The 25,063-nt window shown below is 39.9% G+C and overlaps 3 protein-coding genes across 5 annotated transcripts; 1 reads left to right on the top strand and 2 right to left on the bottom strand.

Annotated features, from left to right (window-relative positions):
• Positions 1–23: 23 nt before the first annotated feature.
• LOC5522104 (histone-lysine N-methyltransferase SETMAR) lies at positions 24–3,295 on the bottom strand. The gene is made up of 3 exons (XM_001641821.3): positions 3,164–3,295; positions 2,506–2,680; positions 24–2,060 (listed from the first exon to the last, which is right to left on the bottom strand). Exons 1-3 carry the CDS (start codon positions 3,293–3,295, stop codon positions 1,483–1,485), a joined length of 885 nt encoding a protein of 294 aa, XP_001641871.3. The 3' UTR covers positions 24–1,482.
• Positions 3,296–3,331: 36 nt separating this feature from the next.
• On the top strand, positions 3,332–7,219 carry LOC5522105 (EF-hand calcium-binding domain-containing protein 10). Its single transcript, XM_001641698.3, has 4 exons — positions 3,332–3,483; positions 4,957–5,121; positions 5,287–5,377; positions 6,944–7,219. The coding sequence occupies exons 1-4, from the start codon at positions 3,378–3,380 to the stop codon at positions 6,984–6,986; spliced, it is 405 nt and encodes a 134-aa protein (XP_001641748.1). The 5' UTR covers positions 3,332–3,377; the 3' UTR covers positions 6,987–7,219.
• An 8-nt stretch (positions 7,220–7,227) lies between these two features.
• Positions 7,228–17,486, bottom strand: LOC116604633. Of its 3 annotated transcripts, none has more exons than XM_032367309.2 (6): positions 17,153–17,486; positions 12,049–12,165; positions 9,044–9,199; positions 8,819–8,920; positions 8,123–8,309; positions 7,228–7,808 (listed from the first exon to the last, which is right to left on the bottom strand). In XM_032367309.2, exons 1-6 carry the CDS (start codon positions 17,171–17,173, stop codon positions 7,663–7,665), a joined length of 729 nt encoding a protein of 242 aa, XP_032223200.1. In that variant the 5' UTR covers positions 17,174–17,486; the 3' UTR covers positions 7,228–7,662. The 3 variants fall into 3 exon arrangements, with proteins under 3 accessions (XP_032223200.1, XP_032223198.1, XP_032223201.1); XM_032367307.2 differs by lacking the exon at positions 17,153–17,486 and adding an exon at positions 13,210–16,318; XM_032367310.2 differs by lacking the exon at positions 17,153–17,486 and adding an exon at positions 12,240–13,185.
• Positions 17,487–25,063: the final 7,577 nt, after the last annotated feature.

Raw genomic sequence — 25,063 nt, 5'->3', positions numbered from 1 at the left:
AAACATCACATAAGGATCAACTACATTTACAATCTTATATTGTGAATGCAACAAACGTTAAAACCGAAGTACATCATACTTTTGGGTGATTTTAAGGGTGTACTGACATTAGTGTTGCTCAGTAACGACGCTGCTACGCTGGTGGCGTTGAGCGCGCGCATATACAAAACAAAAAATATGCGTTTCAAGTTACCCAAGATTGACTTTAAGTTAATCTCAGCCTTTTCGGGTTATGATATTTCCCATATTTTGTAAAAACGAAGATTCAGCGAAGTCAAGCCAACCTTTTTAAAGCGAAAGTTTTCAATTTTCACTACCTGCGCGCGCTGCAAACACCGGTTGCAAACGCTCGCGCATGCACTGAAAATCTTATTTCAAAGTAGCGCGCGCTGTATCAGAATTTTAAAATACTTTTTCAATTTCCATCATGACATGGCGGATATCGCTCCTTTGAAGTGGAAATACCACGAAACACTATTGGAATTTGTTTTTAAACTTCATTTCAATTTCATCATGTGAGATATCAGTGTGTGTGAGCAGGCCAAATGTGCACACACGGGCTTTGTTTCACTTCCGGTTCTGCGTTTTCTTAAAAAAAGCTTTTTTTTGTCGAAAAATGATTTAAAAACGCAATATTTTTTCTGTATTCCTTTTTATTAAAATCCCCTTCATATAGTCAAGCATGGATTTAGCGTTAATCTAACAGAAACCAAAATTATATCAAATAATCTTGATTTTAGGACCTTTGAAAAATCATAAAAAAACTATTACTCAATAATTTCTAAACGCATGCTTGGCTTAATGCACTCATCCCTCAAGATTTATAAAACTTATTCAATATTTGTTTTCAAGCAATTTTACTTGAAATATTTGCTTCTTTCTGTATCTATGACGTCACATTATGAGTCACGGGGTAACTTCATCATAATAGTCAGCACACTTTTGTTGGTCAACTTGGCAAATATCAGACCCTTATGACTTTCTACAAGGCTTTTATGCTATATTCAATTTTCCTTAGCAACAGATGTCAGTACACCCTTAAGATCACAAAATATAATACATTGAATATAATTAATGTTTCTTGATTAACATTTTTTGTCAATTTCCCAAGATATCTTAACATCGAGAATTTTGAAAAATTTGATATAACAATATTATTTTTCATGTTCTGATGCATCATCATTATTATTACTACTATTTTTTTAGAGATAGAGAGGAGGGAGTAGAAATATTTCTGGTTTGACGCATTTTCTACAACTCATAGCTGTCAACTTACCGCAAGCCTAATTTTAGTGAGAATGTTCATACATTCTCTGTATTCGCCTGCATTGGCTCTCTTGGGTTTTTTTTTCACATATTTACTGCATTTCACCCGATTTCACATGATTTCTGTCCAAGTATGGTTGACAGGTATGACAACTTTAGTGGTAGAACATTGTACTGGCAAAAAGAAAAAAAGTCCTTGTTTGTAGTATACACTAGTCAAAACAATGATGCTTCATATGGCAGAAATCCTGTGCAGTTGCTAGAGTTACAATAGCAAGGGAGGCACAAAGCAGGATCGTCAGCACATGAGGAGCTTGGAAGGCCGCATCTACCACCGGAATAATCAAATGAAAGCTCTTCATTTGGAAAAATATCTTTGCTAGCAAACAATGCTAGCTTGGGAATTAATGAGTCAACCCGTACTGGGACCATAACAAGGTTTGGGTCACATGAGTGGTTAATGAACCGGCCAGCATTCCCATAAATGCGTGGATCAACATGCGTTCTTAGGATCTTTCCACCCGAGATGTGCTCCTTTACGGTTATAATATAATTAGGTCTGCCTTTTCCTTCTATTGTTCTTTTCTTTGCTTCTTTGTATGAGAGGACCTCACCAGCATATTCACATATAAATTGACCTTGGCTAATATGCTCTAGAGTTCGCAGTCCCCATAATTTGTGTTTGGATTTAAAGACTTCAAGTCTTGTTTGGATGAGCTTTTGCACTAGCTTGGTGTAACATGACAAGTCGCAGTTACACTGTGAGTTACATTCAAATATTGGCTGGCTTATTCCTAGCAAAAAAGAATAAACATACATGATCAGATTTGAGATATGGGAAGGGTTTCTTCACAAATTTCTAATTTCTTTGTTGACAGTTGTATAAGCTTTATAAACTAGACAGACAAGGGATTTAAGTTTGGGGGAGGTTTGCTACACTTCTTCTACTTTTTTTTTTTTTTTTTGAATAGGTATGAGAGTGCTCAAAAAGAAAACTAGAAGGGAATATTTAGATTAAATTGCATTCACTATTTGAACAAAAAATCTAAAAAAATTTGCAATAAAACGAAATTAAATTCAACACAAAAACACAATTTAACACATCTGATTATAAACAAACAATATAATGTGCTTGTTACATTTTTAAAACTAAACACAATTAATTCAAAAGCATTTGATTGAATTGAGAAAATGGACAGATTTAATTTGCTTAGTGGTCATACTTCTGGTGAAAGTTACCATCATGTTGTGTTCTTGTCAAGAGAGTCTTGCCATCTTGTTTGTGATATGGGGAGCCATACTTGACAAGACAGGAACATTCCTCGACTAAACATTCCTCACAGCAGCACCCTGGATAGAATGGTTTCCCAATGTCTATACATGCTCCAGGCCCAGCAATGCACTCTGTTATGTACTATAAGAGTGCACAAGTATATAATTATCGATGGTGATATCATTATAGAGATATAAAGATAGTTTGATGTAGTTAAATATTTATTTTTTGCTATTATCACAGCTGTCAACCCAACTTGGATAGAAATCTTGTAAAATCGGGTGAAATACAGGAAATATGTGAAAAATCCCAAGAGAGCTAATGCGGGGCACCTGCCTTATGTGGGCGAGTTGACAGCTATGGAATGTTTTTCGTCATTTGTCTTATTATTATTTTTAATCATATAACCTATTTTAATAATGAAGATTATTTCTATGCACCATCTGGATAGTCCCACTATTTATTAATCAGTTGATCCAAACATTTGGCTTTAGTCCTATGAATGTAATTAATATTCATTTTATTTCAATAAAGAAATAAGCTTATGGTTTTGGAAGCATAATCTTTTTTTAAAATATGATAGCAAAAAAAGATAAGAAAATGAGAGGTTTCAACTATACTCACGTTAAATTCTGGCAGATACTCGTTCGATCTTTCGGATAACAAAGGAATTTTGACCGGTTCTTTCCCAAGAGAAATGTCTTCCATATTTTCAGACATTTCACCCGAGGAAGAACTTACCGGTGATAGTAACATGGCTCCAGCAACTGGACCTATGTATCGCGGGCTCGTAAGTATCTTGTTCCCTTGACAACAACAGATTTACGAGAAGATCAAAATGGCGGACACGAACAGAGAAGAGAGCGCTCGTGAATACCTCAAAAAACACAAAATCATGGAGCTATTGGACAATCTAACATCACACTTGATATATGAGCGACCTGGTAAGACCATCTGTTTTTTTAGATTTATTGAAATGCCAACAAATATAGAGCAAATGGTTAAATTCAGAGCCACGTACAAACTGCCGTTTTCTGTGCGAACCCTGTCTATTTCGCCTGATTATCCCTACACATAATTCTTTTACAAAGGATTACGATTCACTCGTTTTTTGAATGATACATCAATGGCTGAAATCGGCTCCCTGAAATCAAAGAAAGCTAATTTAAAAGTGGTTTATTTAAATTTATTGCCAAAAAAGCGCTCTATGACTGTATTGCCTCAACGCTTTGGGAATTACCCGTGATCAAAAGAATAAAAAATGCAAAATGAACACAATGAGATGAAGATACTCAGGTACAGTCTAAGGGATAAATGGTTTTCAAGATATGCATCCATCCAAGGTGAGGTTCTTTGACAAATTTCAAATCGAACAAGGAAAAACAGCAGAACCAACCCTCTCAACAAAACACGCAAAATTCCACACAAGAGAAAGAGATCTGGAACAAAGATGCCGTTATTCTGATCCTCCAGGTCCATTTCCATGGTCTCAAAACATAATGTCCAGTCCAGGCTTGTGAAACCACTTGTTGACATAACAGATTGCAAACCATTCTGGGATATCCGTGGAAAAATTCACAAGGGGAACTCTCCCCAATGTCAGACAGTTTTCAGATTTCAGTCTTTACACTTGATTTCATTAGAGAAAAAAATTCTCATCCAGGCAAAGCCAAACAAGAAAAATCCCCACGAATCCACCTTTTCTTGCAAATATCCATAAGCACAGCACTCAATGATGTCCTAAGGCACTCTCCCAATATGCTCATAGCTGTATTTTTTGATGAAAAATGCAAGGAACCATCACTTTGTGCTTGAATTAGCACAGTGACAAGAGATTAGAGATAGGACCACAAAGCACTGTTGGGAACCTTGGATACTGCTAACCAGGTGTAGCAGTGTTTGACTTTGATGGGCTGTAAAAAAAAAATAAAAATAGGGGGGAAGTATCTGTTTTTGGTCTGTTTTTTTTTTTTGTAAATTCAGCTAAAAATAGACAGTCAATGGGTTAATTGAACCTTTTTTATTCCTTACTAGTACCTTAAATACAGTACTACATTAAGTTGGTTGGTTGCGAAAACATTTACTAGCTGGGGTTGCTCAAAAAATGACTATTATTGTGGTCTGATTACTTTTACTTTGAAAACATGTCATTATCTGACTGGATGGTTCAAACATTCGAAACCGTAGCCAATCAGAGAATAAGGGACAAGACAAATTCTTACCACATAAAATGGGCATCTTTTGAAATCAAAACACTAGGTTTGAAAACACACTCAAAATCTTTAACATTTTCATGCACTTTGTCTACTATCTCTCTTTTGGTATACCATACAATGGATGGGCCACTAATGCATTTTGTAATTGCTCTGAGTTGAATATCAGTATGATTGTTAATGCATGGTGTTATTCACACCCAGAGGAGCCCAAGGAGTATATGTGTCACTACCTTGAGAAGCTGAGAGACGCACGGACAGCCCAGAGGAATTACCCTTGTCTCTTTGATGACAGCAATGTCCGTTCATTGTTTGGGATGCTGGATGTTACTGGAAAGGGGTTTATTACTTACGAACAGTACAAAGAAGGTATGTTTAAAGTAACACAAACTACAACCCTCACAGGGCTGTCGCAGGACTTGAAATATTGGGAGGGGGGAGGCACTATACAGTATTCCCCCAATTACAGCTTTCATCTGTTAATCCCACTGACAAATGGTCCCGAGATTAACCACACCCATTTACCCTTTACAGGACTTGATACCCTTGGTGTAGATAAATTTAATCGTGATCCTCCTGGGGCCGACATTGACAAGATAACCAGTGAGACGTTCCTAAAGGAAGCGTAAGTATTTAATCTAAGGCGGTAGCTAGACTACACTAGACTACACACGTCTTTTCAACAAGTTGTTTTTTATTTTTCACTAATGTTTTTCGCCCTATGTTTAGCGTAAATATCATTAGAGACAAATAAAGAGCTCTGGCTACCTGTGGATATTCCAAATAGTAGTGGATCTACTGCCGTTTGGCAGCCAAATGAAAGACACCATTACTGTGCATGTAGTAGAGAAGGGAAATTATAAACTGAAGTTTTATTTTTTGTTTCAATCTATAGAATTTTTTTCTTAAAACACGAAATCCCAAACTCACAATTAGTTACAAATTCTATTCAATAAATCTTTAAGTTATCAAGAAAGTCAAGGGGGGAGGATGAGTTGTTTCGTGGGTCTGCAGCTTTCAGCAGATTGCATATTTCTACAACAAACTGTTGCAGATCTACTGAAAATTAGAGTATGGATTACTTATCCTGATAATAGTGTGGCCGCAACATGCACTAATTGTTAAGTTAGAAAAGAAAAGGGAAAGACGTCCCTGAAAAATGTAGGTGTGCTAGAATTAGCAATTTTCAGTGTGTGTATTTGTTCTTCCAAAATTTCCCTGGGACGGCATGCCTTTCCACCCCCTTACAGTTTCAGATTTCTCTTTTTGTCAGCTTCGGAGAGATTGGTGGAGTGCACTTCTTACCTGTCACAGAAACAGATAAAAAAACATTTTGGGATCACTTTATACTGCTACTTGATCAAAATATGCATAAATGGTTCTCATTATGCTGCATGTCATTATGGGAGTTCAAAATAATAAAAATGGTCGTGGGTCAACACCCCCCCCCCCCCCCCCCCACCACCACCACTTATCAAAAAGCTAGATCTACCCTTGCCAAACTTCTCTCATGTTGAAAACATTCCCCTTCAAAGGAACTTATCCACAAGGTGCCTACCTCAACACTGATTCACATCTTGAGGATATTAGGCCCCAGCAATTCAGAAAGATCTGTTAGTATCATTTTTTCTAAGTGATCACAGTTTTTGCGTGGCACATTGTTGCAATTAAATTCAGAGCAGCTGCATACTTGTCAACCCCCAAAAATCTCAAGGCTTGGTAATTTTTGGGGGGAGGGGTGGGGTATATATATATTTTTTTTTGGGGGGGGGGGGGCAGTGGGTATACCCTTGAAGGTGTTTGCCGTATCGAAAGCTTTCGCACACCTATAGATCTCACAAGGGTGTTGAATAAATTGCGCTATGCAAGGGAATTATTGTTTTAATTCTTCTAATAGAAAATAGGCAAAATGTTGATTTTCTATAGAATATTTTTTAGAAGCGATAAACATCACTAAAAAGTGGGAGATTTGGTGCTCCACATGGGAGAGTGGGAAGAAGGTCCAAAATGTTGAGACTCCCCCACCTAATGGGGGAGAGTTGACAGGTTACGGGTATGCAGCTGAAATCACCACCAATCTCTATACTCCATTCTCACTAGCAACACAACTGCTACTCTTGTTATAAAGCCTCATATTATGTTCTTTTTATGTCATCAAGTCTCCAAAATTCTTTTCCCTAAATTTTCACAGGAGACAAGGCCTTGCTCAAGCATCTTCAACATTTCTGATCTAAATAGCCATGGTTGAATAGATAGATAGTAAAGTGAAGAAAATAAGACCAACACCAAATCTTATATTATGCCTTTTACTCTGTCAATAGTCACATTAAATTGATCTTTGTAATAACAACATTAATAACAACGACCCTATTTACAGGTCAAGCAATGTACATTGTGTATAATAACAATATGATATGTATATCCCAATAACACATTATGTGTTTGTAAATAAATTATTTTCAATGTGTTTTTTTAGTGTAATTTTTACACAGATCTGCAAGCACCCCTTCCATCTACAGGCAGCGGGAAAATCCTTTTTTTCCTTTAGAGATATTGTTGAGTCATAGTTTGGCTATGAATTTCATGGGTCAATACAAGCAATGCTTACTGATCTTTCTTTTTATTTGTTGTGCTAGTGTTTCATAAGTGATTGCGCCATCTTATTACCACTGATGTTCCATTAGTGTAAAATAAAAAGTTCCACTATGGCTTAAATAAGTTCAACCTTTTTATCTGATTGACATACCTCTATAAATATCACAGTGTAAATCCTCCTGAAACTGCAGTGCCTTTAAGTTTTCTTCTACTCTAATGGAAATCTACTCTAATATGGAACTAATCTGCCCCATTACCGAGGTGATGAGGTAGATGATGTCCTTGGTCGATTGTCCAGTTGGCTGGTGGGCGTGGCTAGCACTGGATGTCCTGGCAGTTGACGACTCGTACCTGTTGCCAGGCACAGCTCAAGTCGGGTGTGCATGAGAACACCCACTTGACAATCCAGTTGCACACCCGGCCTCCACATGCACTCCGGATATACGGACTTGGGCTCCGCCCTGTTTAGAAGGAAGAGTGGTCCTATTGTTAGAGTAGGCTACTCAGCTTGCATGTTGGAGGAGAGTTATGCGTTTCTAAATGTTAACTCTGTAAAGCATTCGGACACAAAGAACGAGAAGAATAGATACAAAAGAACTCCTTTGTAGAACAAAGATAATAGGAGACAAAGCAGCTGCGTACTTACTCTTGCGATGTTCAATCGCGCTGAATATGAAACATTTCATTTTGTACCATAATGGTAAAATAAAAGCTGATACCTTTTATCTCTTGTAATGCAATTCGATATTATATCTCTCACTATGCCGATACTCACCTATCCTTTTAGGCCCAAGGATTGTTAGTGTAGCCTGTAATCTGTTGATTGTGTAGATCGGGATCCCTTTGCAAAGTCTCTGCATTTTGGGTGTCAGCAGATTTCTGTTGAAGAGTATGCTCTTTACTTTCCAAGTAGAGATTTCTTCTAGCTGCGCACTAGAATTTGTGCCATTGGAATCGATTACCTGCAAGCAAGTTAAATTATCAGAAATGGCTACCCTAGATAGGACAAATGGCTAAGTAACTGGAGAAGTGAGAAGAGATAACAGGCATCAGGGGCGTACGCAGGATTTTAACAAGTTGCAGTCAAAGCATTCAGAAAGCATCCCCTTGAAGATTTCATAGCTCCCGTTTTTGGGTTTGAAATTGGCGTCAATGCGTCAGACATTTGAGAATATTACACGATCCTCTGTCCTCTTCGATCTGAAATAAGACTTCAGTCGTCGCGTGGCACTGAACGACATAACAATATGTTTGGAAATCATCTGTAGAGCACCATGATTAAAGGCGCAGGCCCATAGGCTGCGTACGCCGCTGGGCTTGTGCAGAATTTTACACTCTTTTTGATTGCAAAAAAAATGAACAGATCCGAGGTACCATGTGGAGCGATGTTAAGGGCAGCAGAACGAAACCGAATAAAGAAGAAGAAACCAGTAACTTGTCACCCCCCCGTAATAATAATATCAACCCTTACCCGTTGTATACTTGATTTTAACTGTTGCGGAGGGGGAGTGCCAGGGCTAAGTTGCTGAAAGAAACACTGGCTCTTCTTTGGCAAAAGTATCAATGTCCAATTCTACAGTGGAAACACAGCAATGGTTATTGACAAGCTAGGAGAAAAGTGCTGAAAAAAAAAAACACCCCACGGAATTTCCACCTTTATCCGCGGAGGAAGGAGAGTATAGATCTATTCATTTACCTTGTTGAAATCGTGCAATATAACTGACTCGTCCACCGCGTCGTACGGTAGCACGTGGAATGACTCAGTCTGCTGTGCTGGGTCTATACGAACCAATTGGTTCACTGTCGATTTCCCATTCATTAACTTGACCCTAAAATCCACTGGTGCGTCGGGCTGCAATTTGCCAAAGAAAACAACAAAATAAGCAGAAAGTACTAGAATAGGTAGAACTCACAGGAGCGGGCCTTTGCAATCATTTGTGGTATTTAGCATAAACCTTAGGCTACAAGAGTTCACAATTAGGTTGGCCAGCCAAAACGACGAAGCTTTCTTAAATAGTATTCTTCAGCAGCCTCTGTCAGCGCCATTTTGTCATCCTAGCAAAGCACCAAGTGTGAAAAAGCATCCATTTCCATCGGCTGATTTGGGGAAAACAATGCGATATTTTTATGCATGCGCAACGTTTGTTTAATGAGAAACGTTGTCGCGATTCGTGAGTTTACTATGGTGATCAAGGGTAAACCAAACTCTAATTCCCTAATCCTTCTTACAGCCCGTAGCGGCGACTGAACTGACTGCTGAGGGATTAGGAGATCCCCAGGCGGCGCCGAATTCGAGCGACCGGGTCCTGAGCTTAAAAGATAAGCAAATAAGCCACTCCAAAACACACTCGGACATGCAACACGCCTTATTACATAACACCACAAGTTCACGTCTAAAGCGGAAGAGTTATGTTGTAAAGTTTTGAAGATGGTTTTAACTGTCCTGGTCAGCCATATCTTTGTTATTTTTTCAACCAGAAAACAAATTAAAAGAAATCTTAAAGCTTCTACCTAAAATCTTATTCTTTATTTACCGAATTCAATCGAAAACTAAGCATTAAATACGAACGTGCGCTATAAAAAAGAATAGCTCCGTCCCCTTTTTCGTCATTCGTCATTCACAGCTAGACTTCATTGAGTGAAGACCTCTGAAACTGCCAGAAGAAAACACAGCAAAAAACAAATTTGTACGACAGATTACGACAACTTCAAAGAACAAGAGAATGTTAAAGAACTATCAGGCATAATTGGAAAAGTGTCAATTCTTTACAAAAATCGTTTTTTAAAAAGAACCTGTCGTCTGTAAAAAGCCCTATTGAGCCAAGATTTTGTTTTTCTCAATATCTGAAGAGAAAATATGTGAGCAAATCTCGAAATAATTATCTTAAAAGCTTCGAAATAACCATCAAGCCCATCAAGGGCTTAGAACAAAACAACCGGAAATGGATGCAGTATTCCACTTGGTGTTGTTTGCTGGGGTAACTCAATGACTGTTGACAGAGACTTCACTTGCCAGAGTGACGAATGCATGTGTAAAAATGACTCAAGTGAATTCGTCTGGACGTAGACGTAGTATACACACGGAATAAACCTTAGATAAATACAGGCTAGCAGCCAGGAAGGAAATACCCTCTTGAACTCGAGAATCCTGTGGTAACATGAATGCCCTCCCGTCCCCTCCCTCCCATTGTTTCTCCCTCTTCGTTACAAGAGCGTGTCGATGTTGTTTCCTGACGCGAAATTCGAGTTTCTTAGGGCTTCAACCCTTTTTAAGTGCCTTGAGAAAATCTCCCGCAAGGGATTCGTTGAGACAATATACTAATGGTCTGCCAAGTGGAAAGCAATCTGGTTTTAAAATCAAACAATTGAGCGCGCACTAGAACTAGCAAAATCTAAATGCAAACAAATATTTTCCCTAAGTATTTTCCTCGAAATCAAAAACAGATTAAGATCCGGACTAAAAATAAACCCATGTGTATATTTTCGGCAAAGACTCTTGCATAGTCGGAATATTTGTATTAGGTAAAATTAGCACCTCATCATTAGTAAATTAAAGTAAAAGAATCCCCAACCTTGTTAGAGTCAATGTCACATAGTTTACATATTTGCTTGGGGGCCTTAATACAGAAGATTTGCCCTAATTTGTTTCAGAAAGCGCAACTGTTGCAAATTACTTCAATTGGTATACTGGGTTAGCGACAATTGGAGCCAAGCTGATCAAATCCCGAATGAAAACATCCTGTCAACGAGAGCAGCTAGGGGCTAAACTTGAATCTCACGCTTGGGGCATTTCATCACGACTAGAGAGCTAGTAGAATAAGAGTCTGAAAGACACATGGATTCTAGCACAAAAGAGCCGTCAAATGAGAGTTCCGAGCTTATGCGAGACTTAAACCGACTGTAGGTCAGAAGTCTAATTCGGCCAGAGAACGCTCCTAGAATTCTAACACGACTGAGCGGTAAAGAAGGCTCCTAAATTTGGAAGCCTGTCAACACGGGGTCATAAAGGAGACCTTGAATACCAAGCTCTAACATGGTATCGAACCTAGAAAGGGCGTTAAATATCCTGGAAAAGAAACTAGTGAAAAGCAGTGCTAAGAAACGAAAGCTTGTCAAAACAGAAATATAATAATTGCATCTCCATCTTTCCTCGAGGTTCTGTATCATTCAATCTCAAGTTTATCTTGAACTTGGCGCGCGACTGGTCGCGCCGAATTGTCGGCACCCCGTGCTGCACAAGTACAATGTACGCTCTTTCAAGTTGATACCAAAGGCAAATAAAAAAATCTGATCTATTTATACAACAAATGACATGAATGAACTTCCTCTTAACTTTATACTACCGCAGACTGAAGTAACACAGATCCGACCAATCGTCCATTTTTAAACGACTGCTGCTTATTGATTATTATTATTATTTGTGCTTAGAGTAAAGACGGTTATTGGTAAACTGAACACACCCATTCATATTTTTCTAAATTCAGTAGAAATATGACGAGATTAATTTCATCTTTCAATAGTTGAACTGCTATTTTACAATTGGCATTTGATAATTTTCACTGACGTTGTTTGAAATAGGTTTTATATTCCAAAACGCTTTTGCACTAATGCACTTGTAAAAATGCGCACCTATACTTTAACAAGTACAGTGAATTAAGCCTCAGTCGAGGCATCATCTATCACTATGAATCTGTTTCTTACCTGCGCTAGCGTAGGCGCGTCCAAAAGAACCTTCCTCCATCCATCTTTTGGCCAAAAGTCCGCGAATGCGGCGTCCAGTAGAACGAGTGTTATCAGGTATCTGAGTGCGGTTTTACCCTGTAAATGCAGAGCACAATACTTCATGAGCAACTTATCGCGTGCAAGAGCTCCGCACGATGCTGTGTTGGTACCTTAAATGTCATGATTACTTAGTGCGAATGCAGTACGCGTGTGCCCTAGGTCTGCTTCCCAAGAAATTTGACCCTTTTTGGAACCGCAGGTAGCCCCTAACACGAGTTTGTTATCATTTGCTGCGCATCCCTTCTTCCGGCCTGCTGGTAAGGTGATTCGTGGCTCATCTCAACACTGTATAACCCCGCACTCAAGTAAAAAAGAACCGCAATATACATTCCTTTATTATGCAACCAACATTTGCTTCGTGCCTTTAGCTCGTCTTTAGTGCGCTAGTTGATAGAGATAATCACTTAGAAGTCATCGCCTTACGGGCTTGCTATCCAGACAAGCATGCCAGCTATCACCTCTTAAGCACGGTAATACTTCAAATCCCATTATTGCGCGTGCTACAGTTTGCTGATCTACGATTAGATGCCGCTTGCTAGTGTTTGCTCTCTCCCTGGAAGGGCTCTATTACCAGCTGTTCCTGTGAGGCGACGCCCGATCTCAGCTGGAAATAGAGCCTACTCCTGAATTCGCTCCTCCAGATTCTCGATCTTTTTATTGTTAACCTTTGTCTGGTTCATGTGCATGTTTGCCGTACATGCTTTTTTTCTCATTTCCCTCTTATTTCCGGCAATTTTCAATTTTAAAAGGCGAACGACTCCCGCATCCGTGACCAAATTTAAGTAATCCCGTTTCGCGCTTAGGAAAATCCAGAATCCCCGACAAAATTATTTTCGTGATTCCTACGAATACCCTACCTGGCACCACCCTGACAGGGCGGTTAATCTAAAAACAGGATAGCAAATATCTCCCTTTGTTACGATTATAAGAATCACTAAAACGAAATAAAACTGTTTAAGCCCTTCCGACACGTTTTTGCAGTCCCTTGCATGGTGGATACTTATCAAAATTGAATCCTTTTCCCCTTGTTCCCTTTTTGCTGCAAACTAGCATCTCCGTCAGAAGAAACACTTTGCTCACCGTTTTAGCAGGAAATGGTTTTCTTCTCGGTTTCATAACTATATAATAAGATCCCGGTGTCTAAGAGGTCGCCACGTGTCCGTGGACCGATATTTTGGCTAGTCAGGTACCCTCCGGTGTAAAGCGGCAAAAGACGTACAGGAGCGCTGGTAGTAGGCACTGGTCGCTCTGAGAGCGTATGAGACCGATCTTCAGGGTCTCCCCTCCTTTAAATACCGAGCACAAGCGAAGACCTATACAATGGTCGCACCTGTGTTAACGCAAGCCTTTTCCCAGCCACGCACGCAGATCGTATAGATCCGTCAGTCTCGCCGCGCCGCACGATTCATTCACACGATAAAAACAACTCGAGAGGAGAACATTTACCGTCGCCGGCATCCCGCTTTTAACATCGAAGGAGATTTGAAGTAATCTGCCACGCACGCGGTTATCTTGTTACAAATGCCCGTTTTGTACAGGGGAATGGGCTCAGAAATCAGATACTGTGGCTCTATTAAGTGAAAACGAGAAACACAAGCGCGTGAAAATGACTCCGTAATGGCAGCGGAAGAGATGTGAAATACGAGAAATGGTCGAACAACGAAAATTGGGTCTTTTTAGCCCTTATATTTTGAGATATTCCTAAGCGTATAATTGTTTAGCTGGCCTATTATCTCCCATTTTCTGGTTTATTTTCGTGCCCACTTGTTTGTGTCTCTATGTAGACCCGACTTGGGAGATAATGCCCTTAACGCTATAAAACCTTTTGTTTTGCGGATTTTCCTCAACGGCTTTCCGGAAACATTGACGTTTTACGGGAGCTCTGTTTTCGTGATATTTTTTGGCTGTGATAGACGTTCCAAATGAGATTACATGGCCACCACTTCTGGCTGGTTTTAGCTCGATACTATTCCATCACCCTTGAGAATGCATATCGCCTTTATGTTGACGCAGTCTTTTTAAGGTATCACCAAAAATACTACGCAATTTCGTCTGCGTGAAAAATTTAACTCATACACAACATAACACGTACACTCGGTCTAAATAGCCCCACAAAAACATTTCCTTGTCTGGGCGTTACCGATGCTCTGGCCTACCAAAAGTCTCTATCTTGTCCAATCAGAACACGCGACTGCTGTTGATTGATGATCGGGTATACACTCTAATGGGTTATAGTAGATTGCGACAAATGTAATGATACAGTATAGGTTCGTATTTTTGTCAACAGAGATAGCCGTTGGTCAAACAAAAGAGTCGTATCAGCAGTTCAAGATGCTTTTAATCAGATGGCTATTTTATCGTTGTTTTATGTCGTTTTAGATATTAAAATAAGCGTCATATCATTACTCCGTTCTCTTTGTTCGCCTGTATTTTCCACTTAAATCTTTTTTTTCATATATATTGAAGACTGCGTAACAAGCGTTGTTGTTGTGAACTTTAAGCATAGAAGTTCAGAAATACAGAAACTGGCGAGAGATACGAGCAGCGAGTTCTTAACCGCGCGAACTCTTGCTTCGCAGGTGATTCATTTTTAATCTCAAGTAACTTCTGTTGCGTTGGCAGATTGTTTACTCTGTGACTTGGTAATAACAAAGAATATCCTCTGTCAATCCTCTGTTTGTAGCCTTTTTGGATGAGGAATACATTTTACCATTGCACCCACACGGGAAATTCATTTCCTTTCAATAAGACGAGCTTTGGAATTAAACAAGAATTGGTCACACAAAGCTGTAGGGATAAAAGAAAAACATATCTTTTTTTTTCGGATTTGACTTTACTCTTCAAATCTAAAAATCATCATACGTGGATAAATTTCATTCGAATCGGCTTTAAGTAATTGCCTCCCATTCAAAGGTAAAATTTACCCATTTCGAAGAATAGAAAACAAATTACGTTCTCATCTCTTTCAATTATTTTGCTCCCTGAGGGTCCACCACAGAAACCGCTGGAAAAGATTTGCTCTTTTATAGAAAGATTCCCGAAAAATAAGAAACATTGTTTGACTAGAAAATAGTTGTCATCGACCACCTTTCGGTGAAAACTGCGCTTTTTTATCTGCGCCCATTGGGATCATCGATCACCGCTCCGACCTTTCGGTAAAAACTCGGCGCTCATTTATTAGCTCTTATTAGGATCATCGGTCAACGCTCGACCTTTCGGTGAAAACTCGGGCGCTTTTTGTTCGATAGCTTCAAATGGGCGTGTGCGTTTCTTCTTCCCGTCAAAAGCAACAGTTCGTTGAATTGAAAACATGCCCTTTTAAGCCTCTCTGTAAAACCAAAGGCCTCCGAAATATTGTATTTCTAACCGCGAAAAGTAGGTGCCCACCGACACTTACAGTTGAACGTGCATTGCTCATCTGGCGAATACCAAGCGCTACTTTTCTCTGAAAATAATTTAAAAAATAAATTGAATGGAAAATAATAATCAGGATATTCCGTCATCTTTGATAGTGGTTGTTGCGTGATCTATTACACCAAACCTCCTAGGAATATATAGAGTACGAAGTACGAATAATATTATTTCACTTTATTTATTTTATATATTATCAGCATGGAAGTCTAGGGAGTCCCAAGCACTCACTGAGCAGTAAACATATTTCAACTCATGTGGAGTATTAATCAAGATAAATAAACATTTGATTTAGTAGATCATTACATTTTATTAGAATAAAATATATTTCCAGATTAAAATCATAATATGCCAAATTATCTTGATTAAGAAGAAAAACTGATATTGATCCTTGTCATTAGTTATCCGTCAGCAAAAAAATTCTCTATCAGATAAGCCCAACCATTTGTTTGATAAATTTAAAAAATGCGTCTCAAGACCAAACCTTTGTGATTATCATTTCTTTTTAATGATATCTGTTAAGCTACATTTGTGCGCCAGCAAATATGTTCGCCTAATACAAAATGATTACAAAATGATACAAGATGATGATGATGATGATGACAATATAGGACAACGCCAACGAATGAGAATGATTCTGGTATAACTATCTATTTAGAAAAAAAAAATAAACGCATGGGTATTATAATGGAAAAAGATAGATGTATTAATCGCCGAACAAATCACGATAGCATCAGCGCGATTCCATCAACCAAATTAAAAAAAGCATTTTAACATAAACCTAAGAAAAACTAAAGAAGACGTTAACTTCCCTTCTTTGTTTAAAATGCTCATTCGTGGCATTTTATGCATTAGGAATAAGCAGTAATCATTCTTAATAATTTTATGAATGCACATTTTTAACGCAAAATCACCTTGCGGCTTCGGGCGTCAGATAAGAAGTGGAAAGACGCGTTTAAAATGAAGTCATAACATCGCAGACAAGAAAAAGTCTGGGACATAAAATGTTCCTTTATTCACTTATGATTATTGCTGTCTGAATAATCTATGAAATCTAGAATCTCGTGTTGGACTACAAGTGTAGCCGAGTACATGGTCTACAAGCTAGAGAGCCCGTGCTCTTCTAGGAACATCTGGCTAGATTTGATGTTAGCCAAATGGCGTATAGAACTGGCGTAAAGTAGAACGACAATCGATATAAATTCAAACAATGATTACCAACCATTAAATTAACATTTTGCTGGAAAATGGTTTCTCAGTGGTGAGAACTACATCATGTTTATTAATTTTGTGTTTTCCGAACAAATAACATTGTTTCCGAGTTTTGGTTTTGGTTCTTGTTCTCAATTGTATGTAGAAACCGTTTGGTTTATAAAGTGGAAAAGGTTAACGGTGTTTTCCTCGCTTAAAAATAATTCAAGTCTACCTTCAAAACATGCCCTTTGCTAAAAAAAAATCAATAAGCTGTTTCTTAATAAGTGGAAGAAATCTATGTGTGTTAACAGAATAATCTTGCAATCTCCAAATTTCACAACTTATTTCACTGGGGATATCTTGCGAAACCCAGTATGACAAATCATAAAAGTGGTAGCTTTTCCAGATAATGACTCACGTTTTGCCAATTTCCCAGCATTTCCAAGGAGAAACTTCTGCTTTGAACTTCTGTTTTCAGCCCTTAGAACATGGAGTATTAGTTACGCACTTGCTCCTCAATCTGATAGAGTAATGTGTGGTTGCGACGCATGTCGAATGGTCTTACACTGTATTGGACGCACTGCGTCAGCAAACACGAAATCGGGACACTGGCGCATGCGCAACAGCTCCCGGCCCGCGATCATCTATGTCAAATCTCCATCTTTCTAACCCCCAAAGGTTGCGCAACACTATAACGGTGACAAGATGAGGAAAATAATTTTCGGGCTGAACGATCAGCGATCATTAAAATGTGGTTTAGTTGGAACTATTCATCACAATATCAACAGTTCAAAAAGTAATCAAGCGATGAAAAAGTATGATATCTTTAAGATCCCTATGCAGATCCTAGATTAATATATCCTAGATCCTAAATTCTTCGCAAATTATCAATTGGGACGATATTATCACAGTTTGGAGAATTTGCATTTTCAGAAATTGAAAATCGACCCTTATTTCATTCAAAGCGACAATAGCCTGGTTATTACTTCTATTATGTAAAACAAACAAAAAGAAACAGCAATATATATAACGGGTAAGTTTTATGTGTGCATAGAGACGCGAGGTCTCGTAAATGGACCAATACATCAACTGCATATATTTGTAAAATGCCAGCTGATGGAGCATTCGCGCGCTAGCGAATAATGCATATTACTTCCGTGTCCTTTTATCATATCTGCACTTTAGCTATACCATCCAATACCTCAATGCTTTGTCTTCCAGTTGGGCTGAATATTGGCCGCTTTTCTTGGCTTGTTATCACATTAATGGAAATAGACGAATACTGAATTTAGCCCTTAATGCCTCATAAAAACACGCACATGCTTATTTCCGCAAAGTAGGAGCTTTTCATTATCAATGGCCATTTGAAACGTTGTTTTCACATTAAAAAAAGAGAGAGAAGCTATATAACAGGAAAATGTATTAAAAGCCTTTAAAGGTTTACTGAAAATTAAACATATTCATCGTCATCGAAAAAAAAATAGAAGTAGAAAGAAACGCGGGCTTCCTTCTTTTCTATCAACAAATGCAGGCACACCTATGTATTCTTTGTTAAACCTTCAGGCGCGTACCCAGGATTGGCTGAGGTGCGCAGTCATAGGTATCTTATGGAAAAAGCCCAGTATTTGAAGATTCCTTCATAAGAAATGACCCACTTTGGGGGGTCATTTCTGGGGCGCATCCCCCCCCCCCCCTTGTGTATCGAAATCTCGTCAAAGTACGCGCGCGATAACGACATTTTCCGATGTTAAAGACGATTGCAGATATTTTTTAAACGGTTACAATCAGCTTATCACGATGATCGATTCGTAAATAAACGGGCATGATTACGGGCTATGACAAGGTTTGAGTTCATACATTATTTATCACAAAAAGGTAAATCAAAAGCAGCACATGGACCATAAAAAGGATGGAAACATTATGAGCTATATAAGCTTCAATATACAGCCCAGAGGACAATAACATATTTATTATAGAGCATTTTTGAGAAAATGTTTCATCGCAAAGTTTTGCGTTGTTTCTGAGCGGGTAGAACAGGGAAACACGACCCGCTAATTAACCAATGAGAGCGCGGCCCGCTAATTAACCAATGATAGCGCGCCTAACACAATAGATGCATAAAAATGATTGTTACTGATAATTGCGAGTCTAAATGAGACATAATTCTCCTTATAACAACAGTTTCCAGGTCACATTCGTGGATTTTTTTCACAAATCTAGAGATTATTTCAAAAGTGCAGCTAGGAGATTAACATGATTGTTGGAAAAAAAGTATTCATTCTTTGTTTTCTAATTAACAATAATCTCTAAGCATTTTTACGCCCAAATGATTTACAGACTATAATAATCCGAATTCGAAGGTCGAACCAATTTAGAGTAAAGTATTTCTGCTTAATTGTTGGGAAAGTGAATGCGGAAAAATGAGCGGTCACCGATAGCGAACCGAACCATCGTATCTAGGGTGCGCACCATGTGAAGTCGCAATTTGAAATAATCGTCGCAATTTGTAATACCTATCGCAATTTGTAATAAAAAAGCTATCGCAATTTGTAATTAACCCCTGTAGCAATTTGTAATAACCAAAGCTGTCGCAATTTGTAAAAGCCCTCGTCGCAATTTGCAATAACTTGATAATGCTTGAGAGGGTTGTGAACAGATATAATTCATAACATTTGTCTAATCTTCAAAGATTTTTTTGGGATGATTTTTGTTAGGGTCCGTTTGAACTAGGCGCAGAATGTATATTTTGTGTTTGACAAAATTTGGGAGAAAGTAAAATTTTGTCAAAATGGAATTTGGTAATCGTGTTTGCACTACCGGCACAACCGTTGTTGGTTTGACACTCAAATTATGCCCGAGGGAGTAATTTGATCACGCGCCTGAGCTTGTTTTCTTACTTAAAGGACGGACCATTAGGTACTTTAGGGCTTTCTGTGAGTGTATTTGCCAATCTTGCTTACTTAAGTTAGACTTGTTTTCTTCTTCCGAGTTATTTTACATGCTCTCTTTTCATTCCTATCGAGTTGGCAAAACAACAACACGCAACCCGTGGGGCAGTAGGACAAAATAAAAGGAGCAAATCCTCACGCGCAGTGGCTGGGTGGCGGTTACTAAAAATAGCCAGATTCGGAATCGACATGGCGCGAGGGTAATACCAAAGTGTCCCTCTCTTATCTTACGCTCTCTTGATATAACAGAAATCATGAGCTTTTTTTCATATCCTCTCTTTACGCTAAAAATAGTAAATATGTTGTGAAACTCACCTCACAACCTTTGTGACCCCTATTTCCAAAAGAACAGAAGTGATTTCACCGTGGTGTTGCGCCAGTTGAGTGTTGATATATTTCCCGTCCATAAGAACAGGAGTGATTTCACCGTGCTGTTGCGCCAGTTGAGTGTTGATATATTATCCGTCCATAAGAATAGGAGTGATTTCACCGTGGTGTTGCGCCAGTTGAGTGTTGATATATTTCCCGTCCATAAGAACAGGAGGGATTTCACCGTGCTGTTGCGCCAGTTGAGTGTTGATATATTATCCGTCCATAAGAACAGGAGGGATTTCACCGTGGTGTTGCGCTTGTTGAGTGTTGATATATTTCCCGTCCATAAGAACAGGAGTGATTACACCGTGCTGTTGCGCTTGTTGAGTGTTGATATATTTCCCGTCCATAAGAACAGGAGTGATTTCACCGTGGTGTTGCGCCGGTTGAGTGTTGATATATTTCCCGTCCATTAGAACAGGAGTGATATCACAGTGGTGTTGCGCCAGTCGAGTGTTGATATATTTCCCGTCCATCAGAACAGGAGAGATTTCACCGTGGTGTTGCGCCAATTGAGTGTTGATATATTATCCGTCCATAAGAACAGGAGTGATTTCACCGTGGTGTTGCGCCAGTTGAGTGTTGATATATTTCCCGTTCATAAGAACAGAAGTGATTTTACCGTGGTGTTGCGCCAGCTGAGTGTTGATATATTTCCCGCCCATTAGAACAGGAGTGATTTCACCGTGGTGTTGCGCCAGTTGAGTGTTGATATATTTCCCGTCCATAAGAACAGGAGGGATTTCACCGTGGTGTTGCGCCAGTTGAGTGTTGATATATTATCCGTCCATAAGAATAGGAGTGATTTCACCGTGCTGTTGCGCTTGTTGAGTGTTGATATATTTCCCGTCCATAAGAACAGAAGTGATTTCACCGTGGTGTTGCGCCAGTTGAGTGTTGATATATTATCCGTCCATAAGAACAGGAGTGATTTCACCGTGGTGTTGCGCCAGTTAAGTGTTGATATATATCCCGTCCATAAGAACAGGAGTGATTTCACCGTGGCGTTGCGCCAGTTGAGTGTTGATATATTATCCGTCCATAAGAATAGGAGTGATTTCACCGTGCTGTTGCGCCAGTTGAGTGTTGATATATTTCCCGTCCATAAGAACAGGAGTGATTTCACCGTGGTGTTGCGCTTGTTGAGTGTTGATATATTTCCCGTCCATAAGAACAGGAGTGATTTCACAGTGGTGTTGCGCCAGTTGAGTGTTGATATATTTCCCGTCCATTAGAACAGGAGTGATTTCACCGTGGTGTTGCGCCAGTTGAGTGTTGATATATTTCCCGTCCATTAGAACAGGAGTGATTTCACCGTGGTGTTGCGCTTGTTGAGTGTTGATATATTTCCTGTCCATAAGAACAGGAGTGATTTCACAGTGGTGTTGCGCCAGTTGAGTGTTGATATATTTCCCGTCCATAAGAATAGGAGTGATTTCACCGTGGTGTTGCGCTTGTTGAGTGTTGATATATTTCCCGTCCATAAGAACAGGAGTGATTTCACCGTGGTGTTGCGCCAGTTGAGTGTTTATATATTTCCCGTCCATAAGAACAGGAGTGACTTCACCGTGGTGTTGCGCCAGTTGAGTGTTTATATATTTCCCGTCCATTAGAACAGGAGTGATTTCACCGTGGTGTTGCGCCAGTTGAGTGTTTATATATTTCCCGTCCATTAGAACAGGAGTGATTTCACCGTGGCGTTGCGCCAGTTGAGTGTTGATATATTTCCCGTCCATCAGAACAGGAGAGATTTCACCGTGGTGTTGCGCCAATTGAGTGTTGATATATTATCCGTCCATAAGAACAGGAGTGATTTCACCGTGGTGTTGCGCCAGTTGAGTGTTTATATATTTCCCGTCCATAAGAACAGAAGTGATTTCACCGTAGTGTTGCGCCAGTTGAGTGTTTATATATTTCCCGTCCATTAGAACAGGAGTGATTTCACCGTGGTGTTGCGCCAGTGGAGTGTTGATATATTTCCCGTCCATTAGAACAGGAAGGATTTCACCGTGGTGTTGCGCCAGTTGAGTGTGTTGCGCCAGTTGAGTGTGTTGCGCCAGTTGAGTGTTGATATATTTCCCGTCCATTAGAACAGGAAGGATTTCACCGTAGTGTTGCGCCAGTTGAGTGTGTTGCGCCAGTTGAGTGTGTTGCGCCAGTTGAGTGTTGATATATTTCCCGTCCATTAGAACAGGAAGGATTTCACCGTGGTGTTGCGCCAGTTGAGTGTTGATATATTTCCCGTTCATAAGAACAGAAGTGATTTTACCGTGGTGTTGCGCCAGCTGAGTGTTGATATATTTCCCGTCCATTAGAACAGGAGTGATTTCACCGTGGCGTTGCGCCAGTTGAGTGTTGATATATTTCCCGTCCATCAGAACAGGAGAGATTTCACCGTGGTGTTGCGCCAATTGAGTGTTGATATATTATCCGTCCATAAGAACAGGAGTGATTTCACCGTGCTGTTGCGCCAGCTGAGTGTTGATATATTATCCGTCCATAAGAATAGGAGTGATTTCACCGTGGTGTTGCGCCAGTTGAGTGTTGATATATTTCCCGTCCATAAGAACAGGAGGGATTTCACCGTGCTGTTGCGCCAGTTGAGTGTTGATATATTTCCCGTCCATAAGAACAGAAGTGATTTTACCGTGGTGTTGCGCCAGCTGAGTGTTGATATATTATCCGTCTATAAGAACAGGAGTGATTTCACCGTGCTGTTGCGCCAGTTGAGTGTTGATATATTTCCCGTCCATAAGAACAGGAGGGATTTCACCGTGGTGTTGCGCCAGTTGAGTGTTGATATATTTCCCGTCCATAAGAACAGGAGTGATTTCACCGTGGTGTTGCGCCAGTTGAGTGTTGATATATTTCCCGTCCATTAGAACAGGAGTGATTTCACCGTGCTGTTGCGCTTGTTGAGTGTTGATATATTTCCCGTCCATTAGAACAGGAGGGATTTCACCGTAGTGTTGCGCCAGTTGAGTGTCGATATATTTCCTGTCCACAAAAACAGGAGTGACTTCACCGTGGTGTTGCGCCAGTTAAGTGTTGATATATTTCCCGCCCATTAGAACAGGAGAGATTTCACCGTGCTGTTGCGCCAGTTGAGTGTTGATATATTTCCTGTCCACAAAAACAGGAGTGACTTCACCGTGGTGTTGCGCCAGTTGAGTGTTGATATATTTCCCGTCCATTAGAACAGGAGTGATTTCACCGTAGTGTTGCGCTTGTTGAGTGTTGATATATTTCCCGTCCATAAGAATAGGAGTGATTTCACCGTAGTGTTGCGCCAGTTGAGTGTTGATATATTTCCCGTCCATAAGAACAGGAGTGATTTCACCGTGGTGTTGCGCCAGTTGAGTGTTGATATATTTCCCGTCCATTAGAACAGGAGTGATTTCACCGTGCTGTTGCGCTTGTTGAGTGTTGATATATTTCCCGTCCATTAGAACAGGAGGGATTTCACCGTAGTGTTGCGCCAGTTGAGTGTTGATATATTTCCTGTCCACAAAAACAGGAGTGACTTCACCGTGGTGTTGCGCCAGTTAAGTGTTGATATATTTCCCGCCCATTAGAACAGGAGGGATTTCACCGTGCTGTTGCGCCAGTTGAGTGTTGATATATTTCCTGTCCACAAAAACAGGAGTGACTTCACCGTGGTGTTGCGCCAGTTAAGTGTTGATATATTTCCCGTCCATAAGAACAGGAGTGATTTTACCGTGGTGTTGCGCCAGTTGAGTGTTGATATATTTCCCGACCATAAGAACAGGAGTGATTTCACCGTGGTGTTGCGCTTGTTGAGTGTTGATATATTTCCCGTCCATAAGAATAGGAGTGATTTCACCGTGGTGTTGCGCCAGTTGAGTGTTGATATATTATCCGTCCATAAGAACAGGAGTGATTTCACCGTGGTGTTGCGCTTGTTGAGTGTTGATATATTATCCGTCCATAAGAACAGGAGTGATTTCACCGTGGTGTTGCGCTTGTTGAGTGTTGATATATTTCCCGTCCATAAGAATAGGAGTGATTTCACCGTGGTGTTGCGCTTGTTGAGTGTTGATATATTTCCCGTCCATAAGAACAGGAGTGATTTCACCGTGGTGTTGCGCCAGTTGAGTGTTTATATAATTCCCGTCCATAAGAACAGGAGTGATTTCACCGTGGTGTTGCGCCAGTTGAGTGTTGATATATTTCCCGTCCATAAGAACAGGAGTGATTTCACCGTGGTGTTGCGCCAGTTGAGTGTTGATATATTTCCCGTCCATTAGAACAGGAGTGATTTCACCGTAGTGTTGCGCTTGTTGAGTGTTGATATATTTCCCGTCCATAAGAATAGGAGTGATTTCACCGTGGTGTTGCGCCAGTTGAGTGTTGATATATTTCCCGTCCATAAGAACAGGAGTGATTTCACCGTGGTGTTGCGCCAGTTGAGTGTTTATATAATTCCCGTCCATAAGAATAGGAGTGATTTCACCGTAGTGTTGCGCCAGTTGAGTGTTTATATAATTCCCGTCCATAAGAACAGGAGTGACTTCACCGTGGTGTTGCGCCAGTTGAGTGTTGATATATTTCCCGTCCATAAGAACAGGAGGGATTTCACCGTGGTGTTGCGCTTGTTGAGTGTTGATATATTTCCCGTCCATAAGAACAGGAGTGATTTCACCGTGGTGTTGCGCCAGTTGAGTGTTGATATATTTCCCTTCCATAAGAACAGGAGTGATTTCACCGTGGTGTTGCGCCAGTTGAGTGTTGATATATTTCCCGTCCATAAGAACAGGAGGGATTTCACCGTGGTGTTGCGCCAGTTGAGTGTTGATATATTTCCTGTCCATAAGAACAGGAGTGATTTCACCGTGCTGTTGCGCCAGTTGAGTGTTGATATATTATCCGTCCATAAGAACAGGAGTGACTTCACCGTGGTGTTGCGCCAGTTGAGTGTTGATATATTTCCCGTCCATAAGAACAGGAGTGATTTCACCCTGATGATATGATTCGCCAATTATTAGAGT

Source organism: Nematostella vectensis, chromosome 10, assembly GCF_932526225.1.
Source record: "Nematostella vectensis chromosome 10, jaNemVect1.1, whole genome shotgun sequence".
NCBI lineage: Eukaryota > Metazoa > Cnidaria > Anthozoa > Actiniaria > Edwardsiidae > Nematostella > Nematostella vectensis.
Note: the sequence above shows the minus strand (reverse complement) of the source record. Positions and strands in the feature narration are given on the sequence as shown.

What these genes read in the sequence shown, in the direction of transcription:
- LOC5522104 (XM_001641821.3), bottom strand. Translation starts at nt 3,295, where the DNA reads ATGTTACTATCACCGGTAAGTTCTTCCTCGGGTGAAATGTCTGAAAAT. An exon ending in AGTATCTGCCAGAATTTAAC is followed by an intron (nt 2,681 to 3,163) that starts GTGAGTATAGTT and finishes GCACTCTTATAG; the next exon opens with TACATAACAGAGTGCATTGC. An exon ending in GACAAGAACACAACATGATG is followed by an intron (nt 2,061 to 2,505) that starts GTAACTTTCACC and finishes CTTTTTTGCTAG; the next exon opens with GAATAAGCCAGCCAATATTT.
- LOC5522105 (XM_001641698.3), top strand. Translation starts at nt 3,378, where the DNA reads ATGGCGGACACGAACAGAGAAGAGAGCGCTCGTGAATACCTCAAAAAA. An exon ending in CTTGATATATGAGCGACCTG is followed by an intron (nt 3,484 to 4,956) that starts GTAAGACCATCT and finishes ATTCACACCCAG; the next exon opens with AGGAGCCCAAGGAGTATATG. An exon ending in TTACGAACAGTACAAAGAAG is followed by an intron (nt 5,122 to 5,286) that starts GTATGTTTAAAG and finishes TACCCTTTACAG; the next exon opens with GACTTGATACCCTTGGTGTA.
- LOC116604633 (XM_032367307.2), bottom strand. Translation starts at nt 13,245, where the DNA reads ATGAAACCGAGAAGAAAACCATTTCCTGCTAAAACG. An exon ending in TAAAATCAAGTATACAACGG is followed by an intron (nt 8,310 to 8,818) that starts GTAAGGGTTGAT and finishes ACTTGCTTGCAG; the next exon opens with GTAATCGATTCCAATGGCAC. An exon ending in CCTTGGGCCTAAAAGGATAG is followed by an intron (nt 7,809 to 8,122) that starts GTGAGTATCGGC and finishes CCTTCTAAACAG; the next exon opens with GGCGGAGCCCAAGTCCGTAT.